Source organism: Mobula birostris, chromosome 7 (genome assembly GCF_030028105.1).
Source record: "Mobula birostris isolate sMobBir1 chromosome 7, sMobBir1.hap1, whole genome shotgun sequence".
NCBI lineage: Eukaryota > Metazoa > Chordata > Chondrichthyes > Myliobatiformes > Myliobatidae > Mobula > Mobula birostris.
The window spans coordinates 159,974,812-159,994,168 of record NC_092376.1 but is presented as its reverse complement, the minus strand read 5'-3'; the positions used below and the strand labels follow the sequence as shown (position 1 = coordinate 159,994,168).

General features: G+C 40.7%; 1 protein-coding gene across 4 annotated transcripts in view; it reads left to right on the top strand.

Annotated features, from left to right (window-relative positions):
* Positions 1-19,357, top strand: part of tenm2a (teneurin transmembrane protein 2a) — a 588,582-nt gene that overhangs the window by 533,498 nt on the left and 35,727 nt on the right. For all 4 annotated transcript variants that reach the window (XM_072264025.1, XM_072264023.1, XM_072264022.1 and 1 more), the window contains 2 exons: positions 9,575-9,718; positions 11,060-11,309. In XM_072264025.1, coding sequence (XP_072120126.1) covers positions 9,575-9,718; positions 11,060-11,309 — 394 coding nt within the window. The remainder of the gene's footprint in view (positions 1-9,574; positions 9,719-11,059; positions 11,310-19,357) is intronic.

Genomic DNA, 19,357 nt, shown 5'->3' with positions numbered 1-19,357 from the left:
TAGTGCCTTATAAAGCCTTAGCATCACATCCCTGCTCTTGTATTCTAGACCTCTTGAAATGAATGCTAACATTGCATTTGTCTTCTTCACCGCCAACTGCACCTGCAAGTTAACCTTTACGGTATTCTGCACAAGGACTTCTAAGTCCCTTTGCATCTTAGATTTTTGGATTTTCTCCCTGTTTAGAAAATAGTCTGCACTTTTATTTCGACTACTAAAGTGCATGACCTTGCATTTTCCAATATTGTATTTCATTGCCACTTTCTTGCCCATTCTCCTAATCTGACTAAATCCTTCTGCAGCCTACCTGTTTCTCCAACACTACCTGCCCCTCTACCAATCTTCATATCGTCTGCAAACTCAGCAACAAAGCCATTCATTCCATCATCAAAATCATCAATATACAGCATAAAAAGAAGTGGTTCCAACACTGACCTCTGTGGAACACCACTAGTCACTGACAGCCAACCAGAAAAGTATCCTTTTATTCCCACTCACTGCCTCCTACCAATCAGCCAATGCTCTAACCATGCCAGTAACTTTCCTGTAATACCATGGGCTCTTAACTTCGTAAGCAGCCTCATGTGTGGTACCCTGTCAAAGGCCTTTTGAAAGTCCAAATAGACAACATCCACTGCATCCCCTTTATCTATCCTACTTGTAATCTCCTCAAAGAATTCCACCAGGTTCATCAGGCAAGATTTTCCCTTAAAGAAACCATGCTGACTTCGTCCTATCTTGTCCTCTGTCACCAAGTTCTCCATAACGTCTTCCTTATCAACTGACTCCAACATCTTCCCAACCACTGAGGTCAGGCTAACTGGTCTAGAATTTCCTTCCAGCTGCCTTCCTCCTTTCTTGAAGAGTGGAACGACATTTGCAATTTTCCAGTCCTTTGGCACCATGTTGGAGTCCAATGATTTTGGATAGATCATTACTAATACCTCCACAATTTCTACCGCTACCTCATTCAGAACCCTAGGGTGCAGTTTATCTGGACCGGGTGACTTGTGTCCTCTTAGGTCTTCGGGCTTTTTGAGCACCTTCTCCCTTGTAATAGTAACTGCACTCACTTCTCTTCCTTCACACCTTTCAATATCTGGCACACTGCTAGTGTCATCCACAGTGAAGACTGATGCAAAATACACATTTAGTTCATCTGCCATCTCCTTGTCCCCTGTTATTATTTCTCCAGCCTCATTTTCTAGCTGTCCTATATCCATGCTCATCTCTCTTTTATTTTTTTTATATATTTGGAAAAAGGTTTTCCTATACATTTTGATATTGTTTGCTTGGTTGCTTTCATATTTCATCTTTTCCCTCCTAATGATTCTTTTAGTTGCTCTCTGTAGGTTTTTAAAAGCTTCCTAATCCTCTATCTTCCTGCTATTTTTTGTTTGTTGCATGCCCTCTCTTTTGCTTTTACATTAGTTTTGACTTCCCTTGTCAGCCACGGTTGTGTTACTTTGCCATTTGAGTGTCTCTTCATTTTTGAAATACATCTATCCTGCACCTTCCTCATTTTTCCCAGAAACTCATGCCATTGCTGCTCTGCTGTCACCCCTGCCAGCGTCTCCTTCCAATTTACATTGGCCATCTCCTCTCTCATACCACAGTAATTTCCTTAACTCCACTGAAATGCTGCCACATGAGACTTTACTTTCTCCCTAACAAAGTTCAGGCTGAACTCAATCATATTGCGATCACTGTGTCCTAAAGGTTCTTTTACCTTAAGCTCCCTAATTGCCTCCGGTTCACTATATAACACCCAATCCAGCATGGCTGATGCCTTAGTAGGCTCAACAACAAACTGCTCTAAAAAGCTATCTTGTAGGCATTCAACAAACTCACTGTCTTGAGATCCATTACCAACCTGATTTTCCAAATCAACCTGCATGTTAAAATCTCCCATGACTATCATGACATTGCCCTTTTGACATGCCTTTTCTATCTATGGTCCACATCCCAGCTACTGTCGGGAGGCCTGTATATAACTGCCATCAGGGTCCTTTTACTCTTATAGTTTCTTAACTTAACCCACAAGGATTCAACATCTTCCGATCCTATGTCACATCTTTCCACTGATTTGATGCCATTCTTTCCCAGGAGAGCCATACCACCCCCTCTGCCTACCTTCCTATCCCTCTGATTCAATGTGTAACCTTGGGCATTTAGCTCCCAACCACAGCCATGATGGCCACAACATGGTTGGCCACAACATCAAACCTGACAATCTGTAGTAGTGCAACAGGATCATCCACCTTATTCGTAATACTCCGTGCATTGGGATATAATACTTTGCGTGCTGTATTTGCTACCCTTTTTGATTTTGCATCCCTAATGCACAGATACTCACTCTGCAAGCTGCAATTTTGTCCTATCATCTGCCTGCTCCTCCTGACAGTCTGACTGCACACTATCTTTGCTTTTATTTACCATCCATCCTATCCTGAGTCCCTTCTCTCTGGTTCCCATCCACTGCCAAATTAGTTTAGCCCATGGCAAATTTCTTTAGCCTCCTGAGGCATTGATAGGCTTCCTTGGCCATGGTCTCAATGTGATTAGACCAGGAGAAGTGACTGGTGATGTTCACTCTTAAGAACTTGAAACTCAATCGTCGTCATCTCAGCCCTGTTATAAACAAGAGCACGTGCACCACCAATCCCTTCCTGACGTCAGTAACCACCTCATTTGCTTTGGTAACATTGAGGGAAACCCGTGCAGTCACTGGGAGTACATACAAATTCCTTACAGACAATGGCAGACATTGAGCCCTAATCTTACAATTGGTACTGTAAAGCATTTAGCTAACTGCTATGCTCCCTTGCCTTCCTGTAGATATTTAGGAGATGAGCTTGCTTGGACTTATACTATTGAAAGCAGAGCTGGAATCAATGAACAATAATCTACAGTAAACATAGGTGTCTTCACTGTCTATATGCTCCAGAGGTAAGTGCAGGGCCAGGGAGATTATGTCATTTATTTTATCCTTATTATTTGAAATCCTCCTTCTTTCAAGTAAATGCCAAAATCTGACTCCATCCCCAAGTTCTGTCCATTCCATGTAAGCTCCAATTGGATGTAAAATTGCAAAGGCATATTGTACAGTCCAGTAAACTAATGTGTTTCCACATGGCATGCTAAGTGTGTGTATGTGTACAGATATGCTGTGGAAACCGGAGAAACAGGTACAGTGCCTAAGCAATCTCTGTAACATCAGTAAACATGATACAATTATTAGCTTCAATGAGAGGGAAATGTTCCCGCATTTCAGCTTCTGATAGTATTCTGAATGACATATTTTCAACAGCATTGCTGAGTAGCTGTGGCCTTGGTGGGGCTCAGCTGCAAAGCTCTGTTTATTCCTCAGACTCTGAGAATGAGAAATTTACATCTTCAAAATAAAAAGTAGCTCTTGGATCGTTTATACCCCTCCTGATGATAAAAACAAACAAGGACTTAAACATCCAGGGCTTCTTCATATTCTATTCCACGTCTCAGTTGCTTTATCACAAAGCAACCCACTCATTTAGATTCCAGTTAAAATTTTAGTTACCCACTCATCCTTTTAAGTATTTTTTAATTTTGTTGACAGACACATCATGGTAACAGAGGCTTTTGGGCCAATGAGCCCTCACCACCCAATTACACACACGTGATGATGTACTAACTTGTACATCTCCTGCGTACAACTTATAAACTCCTTACAGAGAGCGGCAAACGCCTTCTCCTCACTTGCCCATCACCTATCTCTGGTTCTCTCCTCCTTCCTTTTCATCCATGGTCCATTGCCCCCTCTTATTAGATTCCTTCTTCGGCCCTTTATCACCTTCTTCTTCCGCTTATCACCTCTCAGCTCCTTACTTCAACACACTGCCCCATCCACCCACTTTCCCCTCACCTGGTCTCAAACTATCACTAGGTTATATTCCTTCCCCTTCCGCCGTCTTCTTATTCTTTTTTCCCCCTTCCTTACCAACCCTGATGAATGGTTTCCACCTGAAACATTGACTGTTTATTCCCTTCCGTAGATGTTGCCTGACTTGCTAAGCTCCCCCAGCTTTTTGTGTGTGGTGCTCAAGATTTCAACCATCTGCAGGAACTCTTGTGTTCAGGAGTTAAGTTTGCAGACAGTTGTCAGCTGCAGGCAGGAGCTTTGCTGTCTGCTGAGAAGGGTAGGCTTATATCAGGAATGGCGCATTGTAGACAAGAAATTGGAAGATGTCAGCAATTTAGCTGATCATACACCTAGTTGTCAACAGACTCAGACGGTTAATATCCTTCTTTTGGAATTCTTCATTTATTTTGATCAAATTGATGCTGTAACCTGTATTCCTGTCAAAGAAAGGTAAGATTTGAATGCATGAATAAGCCCTCAATCTGTCAGAGTTGTCCGTTATAATTGGATTTTAAACCCATCTCCTGAATTATCTAAAAGCTAAATTTGTCTTCGTAAGAAAAGCTTTTCATTTGAGATGAATGGTTTAATTGACTTTTCACAGTCTTTCATGGAGTCTCAGATAATAGGATGACATTCTGTGCACTTTGTGACAAAATGAGTCCATTTTTGCAGGGTTTATTAACCTCTTAACCTGGGCATCATTTTTTTTTCTTCTCCTGGCAACAGTTAACTGTTACTGAGATTTATATTTTTAAAAAAATAACTAGCACCTCTGTACTTACCACGGTGGGTTATAATGTAAAACACCATTCTGTAGAGAGTTCACTATCTTAAGTAGAAAATGGGAATGGAGGAAGTTACCCCATGTGCTTTCAGTCTATTGGAAGCAGCACACCAGATTCAGGTAGACATTTTAATGGTTTTTAAATCCAGCCGGTGCTAACTGTTCCTCAATTTTTGACCCACCCTCACCAGTTCAAGCCAGTCTGATCTGCTTAAGACCAGCCAGCTCTTCCGAAGGGAGGTGAATTTCAACCGCAGTGGATGCTAGAAGTCATTTTGGAGGCAATGAGCTGTGATAGTCAACATTGTCTGCCAACTGCAGAGCTGAAACTATCTTAAGTAATGGTATACATATACCTAATCCTCCTCCTCATATCCCATTTAAAAGTTCAAAGTAAATTTATTATCAAGGTACATACATATGTTACCATGTACTACCTGCAGATTCTTTTTTTGCACAGTAGCATAGTGGTTAGCACAATGCTTTACAATACAGGAGACCGGGGTTCAATTCCCACCACTGCCTGTAAGGAGTTGTACATCCTCCCCGTGACAGTGTAGGTTTCTTCTGGGTGCTCCAGTTTCCTCCCACAGTCCAAAGACGTATTGGTTAGTAGGTTAATTTGTCATTGTTATTGTCCCATGATTAGGCTAGGATTAAATTGGGGAATTGCTGGGCTGCGCGGCTTGAAGGGCCGGAAATGCCTACTCCATGCTGCGTCTCAACAAATAAATAAATAATTTTTACAGGGGGGAGAAAGAAATACGCTAGAATTTTAGAATTATACATGGATAGCAGAAGACTGGCAAGCAACCAATGTACAAAAGAAGACAGACTGTGCAAATGAAAATTATACTAAGAACATTGAAAATAAGTCTGTAAGTCATAGAATCAGTTCAGAGTAGTGGTGAAAGAAGTTATCCATGCTGGTTCAGGAGTCTGATAGTTGTTCCTGCCCCTGGTGTTAGGCTTCTGTACTTTGTGCCTGATGGTAATAGTGAGAAGAGGGTGTGGCCTGAATGGCGAAGGCGGATTATGGATCCATAATCCATACTTTCTACTGACATATAAACTGCAGAAGTCATTTCTGTGGACCTCTGACTACCACTACATCCTTTCCTCATAATAGCTCCGTGTCTTCAAAATGGGGTCAGACACTAGAGACAGAATGAGGAAGATTGAAGGCAAAGCCACACTCCAACGCTTGATTTTACACTCCCAGCTACCACCTCAGGTGCAGGAACTTGGCAACCTGCAGGGGTTAACTTGAAAACAAAGCCTGAACGCAGTGAGTCACCAGGCATGAGTGGGTCACAGCCAGGGTAAAAGGAAAGGTAACTCAGGTGAAGGTGAAATACCACAGGGGGTTTAGATGTGACTTTTGACAGAACATCCTGCAGGAAATAACAGAAGGATTTGCAGAATGAAATACTTTGGCAACTGTGCTGCGAAACATGGATGAAATTTCATTCAGCAAAGAGGAATCGAGCAACAACCTTGTAGCCTGAGCCACATACACAGGGGTTAGTGGATAATTCCATCCACAAATGCTAAAACAAAATACCGTGGCTGCTGGTAACTTGAAAATCTAAACAGAAAATGTTTTAAGTACTCAACAGATCATGAAGCAACCGCAAAGAAAGAACTGGATAAAAACGTTGAGTTGGAGACCTTTTATCAGTACTAGGAATAGCTTGAGGTAAAACAGGTTTTCAGGTGCAGAGAAAAGCTGAGGAAGGAAAGAATAAAAGGGATGAATTTTAATGGATTGCAAGGCAGGAGAAACTAAAAGACAAATAATAATGCATGGTGAACAAAAGTGAAAATTGGCAACAAGATTCAAAATTCAGGATTGTTTATTGTCATTCTTCAGTACACTAGTGTAAAGGAGAATGAAATGATTGTTACCCTGGATCTGATGCAGCACAAAAAAAAAACATGGTAAGCATAAAGAGCATAATCTTAAAAAACAATAAATAGAAATATAAACCCAATCTTATAAAACACGGTGTACAAGTAACTGTTATATACATAGATTGATTCTGTGTACATAAAATGATGCTAGGTGATGTGTATGTAGTGTTGGTGAGATGGGTTAATGAGTGGAGGTGTGGATCAGCCTGACGGCTTGGTGGAAGTAACTGCTTCTGAGTCTAGTGGTCCTGGCATGGATGCTATGTAGCCTCTTTCCTGATGGGAGTGAGGCAAACAGTGGGATAAGCAAGGTGGCTGAGATCCTTCTTCATATTCCTGGCCTTTTTCTGGCATCCTCCTGTATCCTACACTAATGCTATAGCCCACCCATTTCAAGGTGCAACATGTTGTGCATTCAGAGATGTTGTGCTGCATACCACTGTTGTAGTTATTTTGAGTTATTGTCGCCTTCCTGTCAGCTTGAACCAGTCTGGCCATTCTCATCTGCGTTCTCTCAGTAACAAGACATTTTTGCCCACAGAACTGCCACTCACCAGGTGTTTTTTTTTTTTGTTTCTTTGTTTCTTTGTTTTTGCACCATTCTCTGTTAACTCTAGAGACTGTTGAGTGCGAAAATCTCAAGAAATTAAGGAGTTCTTAGGTACTCAAACCATCCCGTCTGGCACCAACAATCATTCCACCGTCAAAGTCACTTAGATCACATTTCTTCCCCATTCTTATGTTTGGTCTGAACAACAACTGAATCTCTTGATTGTGTCTGCATGCATTTACACATTGAGTTGCTTCCACGTGATTGGTTAACTAGATATTTGTATTAACAAGCAGGTGTACCTCATAAAGTGGCCACAAAGTATATGTCCTTAATGGCAGGTAGGCTGGTGCCAGTGATGTATTGGGCAGCTGGTTAACTAGCCCTCCTGTCTGGCACAGTGCAGTTTCCATACCACATAGTGATACCAGAATGAAGGCATCATGGCACTGGTGGGATACTTGGGCATTGACTAACGTAAAGCATTATTTATGGATGTACAACTGAACATTGCAGAAGTCAAACTACCTCCAGCTGTGTTTCACTTCAGAATTTGCACAGTATGTCTTACTCAACTCCCCAATCATAGGGTCCTTAACGTCATAGAATTATGAATATGCTTTACCAAGTGCTCTCTGACTCTGGAGAACAGCATAAATATAATTCTCTTGGAATACTGTGATATGGAGCAGCTAACCCCCAACCTGGAGTAAACCCAATGTATAGCTAGTGATGGTTTCTGTGATTTTTAACAGCCAAAGCACTTGGTGTGTCCAAGGAAGGCCAGATGCCAAAGATATTGGTCTTTGCACTGTGGAGAAGTGCCTCCTGAAAGCACTTGGTGGATATGATCTCCTGCCAAGAGCCGTTCTCTCTTTTAGCATATCATCTTGCTTCATGGGCTCCTGTCCACACACCGATCCAAGAGGAGTGGTAACTGGAGCATGGTGGCAACGATTAATTGGGAAATCTGGTATTCAGGCAAAGTTAACTTCCTGAACATAACTCTTTATAAACTTAAATCAATCTGGGAAAGGCTCTAGAGAAAGCTGGCACATTAAACATTCAGTAACCAGAAACAGCACTTAGTTGAAATCAATCAATGGTCGATAGGTTCTTGATTAGACAGGGTGCCGAAGGTTACAGGGAGAAGGCAGGAGAATGGGGTTGAGAGGGATAAAAAAACAACCACGATTGAAAGGCAGAACAGACTAGATAAGTCGAATAGCCTTCCTCACTTCCTATGTCTTATGCCCTTATGGACTGTCCTGCTTATATTCAGTGAACCCTTTACGTCATAAAACATCCTTCAACAAATGATCATTTTATTCATCTTGCCTGTATATAGAATATGCAGATTGTTGGTTTCAGATATATAGGGATGTCTTAATGTCAAGAGTTCTATGCTGGTTCTTGTTGTGATCTGCCTTCTCAATATATTTTCAATATTACAGACGAAGTGTGGTGGCTGCCATGCCTCAGCTTCCAAATGCATGAGCATGATATGCCAGAACTACAAGAAAATTCACACTACCCACGTCCAAACGGCGGGTACTGCACAGCCAAATTTGGAGCCTTTCTTTCAAAATCAGAATCAGAAGCAGGTTTTTTTCCACTGGCAAGCATATCATTGCATTTTTTGCCATTGTTATATGTTATTCAGTCAATAAATTCCTTTAGAAAATGGATTTCGTGCTTGGCTTCAGAACAGAAAACAGCTCCAGTAACTTGGGTTCAATCTTGACCTCCTATGTGGAGTTTTCATGTTCTCTTATTGACCACAAGGGTTTCCTCTGTGTGCTTTAGTTTCTTCTCATACCCCGAAGATGTGGAGATTGTTATGCATCAGTGAGTTGCAGAATGTGCAGAGAGCTTTGAGGACTGTGGGAAAAATAAAATAGGAATGATTGTAAATCGATGTTAAGTAGGCGGTACCGAGCCAGTGGGACAAAGGGCCTATTTCAGTACTGTATTACTTTATAAATTTCTTCACTCGCCTAACTTTCTCCTTCTAGCTTCTCAAGAATAATGTGTTTCAAACAATTTATTTATTATTTAGAGATCCAGTGTGGGACAGGCCCTTCTGGCCCAACGAGCCGAGCTGCCCAGTAACCCACCTATTTAACACAAGCCTAATCACAGGACAATTTACAATGACCGATTAACTTATTAACAGGTACATCTTTGGACTGTGGGAAGAAACTCACATGGTCACAGGGAGAAGGTACAAACTCCTACAGACAGCACCAGAATGACTCCAAGTTGTAATGGTGTTGCACAAACCTCTGCACTACCCTGTTACCTCCAATGAATGTGTTGAGTTAAGACAAACCAAAGGGAGAACAAGTGCACGTTGAAATCTGACATAGGACAACTACTATGAAAATCAGAAGTATTGATAATGAATTTCTTTATTTTTTTCCAGTGTCTGTCGGATATGAATATGAATCCTGTCCAAACCTTATACTGTGGGAGAAGAGAACGGCCCTGCTGCAAGGCTACGAACTGGATCCATCCAACCTGGGCGGTTGGTCACTGGATAAGCACCATGCTTTGAATGTTAAAAGTGGTGGGTTGGCCGGTTTTAAGCAGCTAATTCTATATGCTTTGTGGCAATGCAATCCTTTCAAATAGGTAATACACATAAAATGATGGAGGAACTTTCAAATTGGTGAGGACCAGAGGGATACAGTTGTTATGCATGTAAATAGGACTAGTATAGCTTTGTAAAAAGATCAGCACAGACTTATTTTGACATGGTGACCGTCCAGCCTGTGGAAATTTCACCACGGCTGACACTGTCAAACCCCGCAAGAATTTTGCATAGTTTATTGAGATCACCTTCCACTCATCTAAACTCAAGAGAATATACATCCACAATACTTAATCTCTCCTCATATTCACACCTCACTCTCTGGTATTCAATTGCTTGCAACCTTCAGTCTGCTAAATTTTGTGCCCTTGGAGCGATGGAGGATGAGAGGTGACCTGATAGTATATAAGATGATGACAGGCATTGATAATGTAGGTAGTCAGAGGCTTTTTCCTAGGGCTGAAATGGTTGCGCAGGAGGACACAGGTTTAAGGTGCTGGGAAGTAGGTACAGAGGAGATGTCCGGGGCAAGTTTTTTTTACTCAGAGTGTTGAGTGTGTGGAATGGGCTGCCGGCAACGGTGGTGGAGGTGGATACGATAGGGTCTTTTAAGAGACTGTTGGATAGGTACATGGAGCTTAGAAAAATAGAGGGCTATGGGTAAGCCTAGTAATTTCTAAGGTAGGGACATGTTCAGCCCATCTTTGTGGGCCGAAGGGCCTGTATTGTGCTGTAGGTTTTCTACGTTTCTATGTTCTTATGTTAAAATATTAATGGCTGGAGAGTAACACCTCGTATTGCATCTGGGTAGGTTCCAACTTGATGGCAAGAACATCAATTTCCCTCACTTCCAATACTTTTTCCCCTTCATCGTGCTCTCTTTTTTCATTCCTCATTCTGATTGTCCTATCTCTCTTTCTCTTCTCACATGCCCATCACCTTCTTTTAGTCCCCCTTTCTTCCTGGTCCACTGTCCTCTCCTATAGATTCCTCCTTCTTCAGTTCTTTACCTCTTCTATCTGGACTCTCCCAGATTCTTAATTCATCTCCCCCTCCCTCCCCACACACCTTCCCACTTACCCCCACACCTGGTCTCACCTATAGTTTGCCATCTTCTACACCTTCCCACAACCCTCCCCCCCCCCTCCACCCCACACACAGCTTCTTATTCTGGCTTCCTCTCCCTTCCTTTCCAGTCCTAAGGAAGAGTCTTGGTCTGAAATTTGACTGTTTATTCCCCTCCATAAATGCTGCCTATCTTGCTAAGTTCCCCCAGCATTTTCTGTGTGTTAATGCCGACGTGGTCTGTTATTTCAGGCGTCTTGCACAAAGGAAATGGAGAAAACCAGTTTCTGTCCCAGCAGCCTGCAGTGATCAGCAGCATCATGGGAAATGGGCGCAGGCGGAGCATCACGTGTCCCAGCTGCAATGGTCTTGCTGAAGGAAACAAACTCCTGGCCCCTGTGGCTTTGGCTGTTGGAGTAGATGGCAGTCTGTACGTTGGAGATTTCAACTTTATTAGACGTGTTTTCCCTGCCAAGAATGTCACCAGTATCCTCGAGCTGAGGTAGGAGACACGATCATAAATCACTGTTGCCTGGAGATTCTTTGTTTGTTGCAATATTGGTTAGAACACTGTGACTGAATATATCATATCTATTTGATCATATCTAGAACATAGGTGAATAGTCAAAGGAGTCTACGGTTCATTTCACAATGTTTTCCTACTTGTTACAAATTGTTTTTACTATTCATCTCTGGTATTAAAATGTTAGTCATTTATTTAATTAACCCACTGACTTTTAAATCCTTGTCCAGAGATAATAAAAAAGGCATTTTTTTTTTTTTGCTAATTAGAACTGTCCTCTATCATCTGCCTTGACAACAAAAGTCCCATGAAAACAGCATACCAAACATTCCATATCAACTCACTTCCACAAACTCTACTTTGGCCACAGCAGTAATTCCAATTTATCAGACACAATGTTCAGTGAACTATCAAATCAATCAGCAGCTACAGTAATTTAAAACAATGGATACTCAGAAGCATAGGTTCATTGTCCGAAGACTCTCCTCCAACTAAGATGTCTACGGCATTGAAATGATATTTATCTTTAGTCTTATAATGTTTAATAAGTGATTTTCAATTCATGAGTTTTTCCCCAAAAGAGTTAATTTCAAGATAATTCTAGATGTCTATCCATCAGGAAATTCAACATTGTGTTCTGCTTCATTGCTGACAGCTAACTAGTACCTTATCTCTGCAAACAAAATTATGTAGAAAATTGGCTTCACTATAATTGCAAGAGTCTCAATTCCCATTACAATTCTTCATTCATCCAGTTTTCTGCAAATCATAAAGAGATTCACCACATACCAAATTCCTGAGAAACGTAAGTAATTTAACTTTTAAAAAAATCATTGTGCTGTTTTCTAGAGCTTCTAGTGAATTAAAGTTCACTTTCAAATTATTTCATTTTAAATTAAAATTTTAAATTATGGTAGGTTAACTTCCTTTGCAATCAACCGTGAGATCCATTGCTAGTGAAACAAAATATCAAAAAAGCTCATTAAATTTCCCACACCTCCCCACAGTTTTCACGCACCATAGGCCGGAATACATTCAGGGCTGTAACATATTTATGCTTAATATTTTGCAATAACTCACACATAGTTACATTCACCCACTACCTTTATGCTAAATGAATCATATTTGATTCTGATTGATGTAAAATGTTCAGCATTTTTTAAACCTTCCCAATGCCTTTCCCCTCCCTGTCCCTGTAACCTCATTTAGCCTGTTAGCACTTCATCTCTCTTTAATTGTCCTGCTACTCTCTTTGACTCTCTACTGCCATTTTCTCCTTTAAAATTCCTTAAAAACATCCCACTTTTACTACCAGTATTTCATTTTGATTGACCTTCAGTTTTCTTTGATGTATCTGTGAAACAGCTTGGATAGAGTTCCTCCAAAATTTTGTGTGTTTTGAATTTACCACATTGTCTATGAAACGTATATGCACCCTATCATTGGTGGTGATGGCGGTGTTCAAACACTAAAAGTTCTTCTTGTTTTTTTTTGCCATATCCTTATCTTTTCATATTCATTCACCAATCTCACGGATCATCCCTCTACGAAGAATAATGGTAATGATTTGCTCAGCAAATAGTGATAGGAGGGTCAGTAGATAGATGGACTCCGAGTGTTATGATGTGGATATTCCTGCTGTACCCATTGTTGCTCTGTGAACATCAGTGATAGATTATTGTAGTTAATGCAGTCCAGTTAGCATTATTTATTGTGACAAACATAAAGAATATCCTCCTTTTTCTTATATTCCCTTTCCTAAATACTGTGATAGTCAAGGTTAATCCATGCCTTTCCTCCCTCAGGGGCTTCCCTTTGAGTGAAATTCTTCTCAAAATTTAGATCACAATTATTTTCATTCTGTACGCCCCCAAATTAGTCCTGACAAATACTAGGAAGACATGATGAAATTTGACTGTTAAAATGCCTCAGAAGGAAAGGCTATAAAATGAAAAGATGATGTGGTGACCCAACCCACTGATGAATCAATGTATGATGCTCCGGAGTAGAGTGTGTGCTTGCAATTCACCTTCAGCCAACCTGTTCTGATCTCAACAATGCCATTAGGGTGGATGCTGAGTTGGAAGCAGGTGCTTCCCTGCAGGAAGTAAGGAAAAGGTGAAGTTCCATTCTTGTCTAGTGATGCACACGTATAGCTTCTAGCAGGTGGTCAAGGGGCTTAATTGGCAGTAGTCGTGGAGTGAGCTGCTACACGTTGCAGACATTATGCTGAGCAGGAAGCCAAATATAGCTTGCCAGCTCACTCAAGTGGAATTATATGATCCTAGATACCTCGGTTGCAGAATTTCTTTTTCTTTCTACAAATAAGGAGTTGCCTCATCACTTTTAGTTCAACCAAATATCCTCACTTTTATTCCAGCATGCTGTATATTACAAATGTATTCGTAAATTTATTTAACGTCCTGTATATTACAAATGTATTGGTAATTTATAGCTTAACACAAGAGAAAGTTTCAAAATTTAATGCATGCATAAGCAATAGGAAGCCTGCTGAATTGCTGCTCAGAGGGGCCAAGGATTCCAAACAAGGAAAGGTCTCATTCAGATAGTTTTGAATAGTAGACATTGCATGTCACTGCACGAATATCTGCACTCATTTTAGGCTTTCTGTACTTGGAAATTGTATGGGCTTATTAACTGCTGAAGCAGTGGGCTAAATGTCAATACATAAATAAGATGTCCTCTGCTACTAGAACTGAGGGAAAACAAATTTGATGGTTACCAATGTTGGGTAATTTTTGTTCTCATTCTATTAATTTTACATCACTTTTTTTGTTAGCTGTTCAAACATGTCTTGCATTGAGTGTTGGAACGACCTAAAATCTCCAGTATCTACATTTCAATTCATTACTGCTATTTGCATCCCTCTGCACAAAAGATAATGCTAAAAATTTGATTTACTGAATTATGTGGCTTTAATATTTTACATATCAGAAACATTCACACTCTTTATAGTCAAGTAGGAAAAAAATATATAAAAATTGCACCATACCAATTCCATTGATAATATGATTAGGCCCACAAACATATTGTTGGCTACAATGCTGATATCGATCTCAAATTTAATTTTTAGTAACTTTTTTTCCCATCACATCTGTCAGTGTTTAAGAGCTTCAGCAGTCACTTAATAAATTAATGATGTAATAATGTATGTCTCAGATAATTTTTGCCTGTTCCTCTTTCTCTTTTGCTGTCTTTCCACAAAGAAATAAAGATTTTAGACATAGGTAAGCCAATCACTTTAACCTGTCTTCTTGAGAGAGAATAATCTTGTCTCATTTCTTTGTCCTATTACTGTTCCATCTACTTTAGACAGAGGTAATTCTGTGAATAAGTACTATCAGTGGTTAGAAGTTGCCAGTGGTGTATGTCCTTGTGTTTAGTTTATAGTTTATCAGCACAAGAGGGGAAGAGGGAAGAACCTCTGGGCTGTATCAGTGACAATTTTTCTGTAGCCTTAGAGTAGAAAAAGCAAAGTAAATGCCACCTTTTGGAACAATACCATGTCTTCAAAACATTATCAAAACCAAGGATTTCGAGCCCCACTCCAGGAACTGGGTAGGTTGTTTTGAAACTGAATGCTGTTGCTTTTTTTTCATGTGATGTCAAACTGATAGCCCACCTCACCTTTCTGGTGGATGTGAAAGACATTATTCAAATGGGGAAGTTCTGCACTTCAGTAGTCCAAGGTTCATATCTGACAAAGCCCACATAAGATCTCTTTTTTTTTAATACCACTCTCCGACTAGATCATTCAGTTCTTTTCCAATCATAGCCTCTCTGCCACCCACACCCTGTACTGACATTAAGGCTCAGTGCTTTACACTCCATATTCCTTACTTGATCCCTATTGATTGATCCCTATTAGGAATCAACCTCAACCTGTCCCCATTGTGTAAGCAACTCCATAAACTAACCCTGTGAAATCTGGAGGCTCGGTAGTGCTGAAATACGGAAGAGAATGGCCATTAATTTTAAAAAGTTGTTCAGTCATATGCAGTGCCTTGGGCCTTGTATACCACGGAAAAACTGCACCAAAACTATAAAGGAGACCTCTTTGACCACCACACAATACACAATTTGTGTGCCCCATAAAGGTGCCATTCAATTTTCATTAGATCTTTCGATAAGATGTTATGATCTTTATCATAACATTTCCTTGGCTGTTGAGTTCATCTAATCCATCATCTCCATCTTTGAAATCCCATTTCCTATTATAAAGGCACTTCGTTCTGGTGTCTCCTGCAGTACACCTTCACCGCCAGTCCCATGAACCTAATAATGCCAGCTTACATACAATTGGTTTTGCCATTTGCAAACTGATCTTGCTGAACCAAACAAAACGTTTTACTTACCAGAATGTCATTATACCAGGATTGTTGTAGAATAGAATAATCACCTAGACCATCTTTGCTCTCCTTAACAGCAGCTTCTTGAACATCCCTTCCTGTTTCTTTGCCATTTTTCTCTAGTAGAAATCATAAAGGTCTCACAGACCTATTTGTCACTTTGGAGAGGCCTCAATTAACTTCCTCCTTCCCTTAGTTGATTTGGCTAAACTTACTCTCAAATTTCCATCATCACCCATATCCTGAAATTGCCTCTCAATCGAGTGTCTCTCCTGCCTCCCATCCTATTTTATGCAAGCTCAAGTTAACTGTGAGTCCCTCAACACTAACTTCACTGAAGAGTTTTCAATTCACTTTCCTTTCCTGGGTTTGATAATGGACCAACAGAAGAGTTCTCTCTTCATACATTCCCATCAGGTCTTCCTTCATCGCTCATCAACTCTCTGCCCACCAAGCCTCCAACATCTCTTTCCTTGCTAAAGAGCATGTTGTCCCCAAAACCATGCCTATACTTACACGGGTCTGAATCCTTCAAATCAGTTTTTGTTACAGTACTGAATCAACAAGAATTATCACTACTTGTGTTCCTTTGTCACCATTAACCTTGCAAAATGTCCCAAGGCAGCATTATCGAGCAAAATCTGACACTGAGCCATATAAGCAAATATTAGTATGATTTGCCAAAGCCCTTAGCAAAAAAAAAAGAGGTTTTAAAGAGTGTCTTTAAGAAAGGTTGTGTTTTGGAGATTTTGGGGAAGCATTTCAGATTTTAGCAGTTTGATGGCACGGGACCAGCAGTGGACTGATTAAAATCAGAAATGGTCACATGATCAGAACTAGAGGAGGCCAGGCAACTCAGTTTGTTTAATGCTAGGCCAATCATTTTGTGTATGGAAGGAAGGGGCCATGGAAGATACTGAAAACCTGGGTGAGAATTTTGAAGTGGAAGTTTTTTTTACAGTATCTACACAATATCACATATGGCAATCATCATTTTTCATGCGCTCTATGTAAATGTAATTAAATTACATTATCCCTTCTTATGCTTCTTGGACCTGCCTGCAGACTTTTAAACCATCCTCTTCACCTAATCTCAGTCTTACCTATTGAGCCGTAAACCAATTAGTAGTCATGGCCTCTCTGCCTGCCTCCCAAGGATCTATCTGTAGCCCCATTCTTATGCTCACATATATACCGTCCCACAGGAAAATTATTTGAAGGGACAGCATGAGATTTGTTCATTTATGCACTTATGTGCATCAAAATTTTTACATCCATTCACTTTTGCCTTTGAGAAGATGTTCTTGAGCTGCTGAAGTCCATTCAGTTAAGGTATTCACACATGATTTTGGAGTTGCACTTTCGAGATTTCAACTCCACTATAAGCATGAAAATATACTTCCAGGTCAAGACAGCGAGCAACTTGAAGGACAGTGTTCGGTTAGTGGTGTTCAATGCTCTTGCTGCACTTAACAATTGTAGCTGCTGAAATCATGAGTTTTGGAAGAGTGGTTGAAATCATAGCATCTTACAGAAGGAAAACACAGCATCCATATTACACTGATGATGGAAGAAGCCAATGTTCATCAGGCTAACGCAGGCTGTTCTTTCCCAGATGGTGTTGAGCTTCCTGAGTATTGTTGGAGCTGAAACCATCGAGCCTGGGGAGGAGTATTTCATTATTCTCGACATCTTGTTTGTATGCTGTGGAAGTTTGAAGGTAGCCACAAGCCACCACACTTATAAGACCATAATATATAGGACCAGAAGTAGGCCATTCGGTCCATCGAATCTGCACCGCCATTCAATCATGGCTGGCCAAATTCATCCAGTCATCCTAACTCCCCTCCCTTCTCCCCATACCCTTTGATGCCCTGGCTAATCAAGAACCTATCTATCTCTGCCTTAAATGCACCCAATGGCTTGGCCTCCACAGCTACTCGTGGCAATAAATTCCACAGATTTACCACCCTCTGACTAATTTCTCCACATCTCTGTTCTAAATGGACGTACTTCAATCCCAAAGTTGTGCCCTCTTGTCCTGGACTCCCCTAGCATGGGAAATCACTTTACCATATCTAATCTGTTCAGGCCTTTTAATATTCAGAATACTTCTATGAAATCCCAACTCATTCTCCTGAACTCCAGGGAATACAGCCCAAGAGCTGCCAGATGTTCCTCATGCAGTAACCCTTTCGTTCCTGGAATCATTCTCGTGAATCTTCTCTGAACTCCTTCCAATGTCAGTGTATCTTTTCTGAAAATAAGGAGCCCAAAACTGCACACAATACTCCAAGTGTGGTCTCCCAAGCCCTTTGCATCTCTGTGTTTTGAATTTTCTCTAAATAGTAGTCTGCCCATTTATTTCTTCCACCAAAGTGCATGACCATATACTTTCCAACATTGTATTTCATTTGCTACTTCTTTGCCCATTCACCTGAACTATCTAAGTCTCTCTGCAGGCTCCCTGTTTCCTCAGCACTACCCGCTCCTCCACTTATCTTTGTATCATCGGCAAATTTAGCCACAAATCCATTAATCCCATAGTCAAAATCATTGACATACATCGTACAAAACAGTGGTCCCAACACCGAACCCTGTGGAACTCCACTGGTAACTGGCAGCCAGCCAGAATAGGATCCCTTTATTCCCACTCTCTGCTTTCAGCCGATCAACCAATGCTCCACCCATGCTAGTAACTCCCTGTAATTCCATGGGCTCTTATCTTGCTAAGCAGCCTCATGTGCGGCACATTGTCAAAAGCCTTCTGAAAATCCAAGTACACCACGTCCACTGCATCTCCTTTGTCTACACTGCTTGTAATTTCCTCTAAAAATTGCAGTAGGTTAGTCAGGCAGGATTTTCTTTTCAGGAAACCATGCTGGCTTTGGCCTATCTTGTCATGTGCCTCCAGGTACTCCATAATCTCATCCATAATTATCGATTCCAGCAACTTTCCGACCACTGATGTTAGGCTAACAGGTCTATAGTTTCCTTTTTTCTGCCTCCCACCCTTCTTAAATACCGGAATAACATTTGTAATTTTCCACTCATCCAGTACAATGCCAGAATCTATCGATTCTTGAAAGATCATTGTTAATGCCTCCGCAATCTCTCCAGCTACTTTCTTCAGAACCCGATGGTGCATTCCATCAGGTCCAGGATTTATCCACCCTCAGACCATTAAGCTTCCTGAGCACTTTCTCAGTCATAATTTTCACTGCACATACTTCACTTCCGACACTCTTGAATGTCCGGTATACTGCAGATGTCTTGCACTGTGCAGACTGATGCAAAATACGCATTCAGTTGCTCTGCTATCTCTGCTTCTCTCATTACAATATCTCCGGCGTCATTTTCTATTGGTCCTATATCTACCCTCAACTCTCTTTTACTCTTTATATACTTAAAAAAGCTTTTAGTATCTTCTTTGATATTAGTCACCAGCTTCTTTTCATAATCCATCTTTTCCTTCCTAATGACCTTCTTAGTTCCCTTCTGCAAGTTTTTAAAAACTTCCCAATCCTCTATCATCCCACTAGCTTTGGCTTCATTGTATGCCCTCTCTTTTGCTTTTACTTTGGCTCTGACTTCACTTGTCAGGCACAGTAGTGTCCTTCTTCCATTCAAAAATTTCTTCTTATTTGGAATATATCT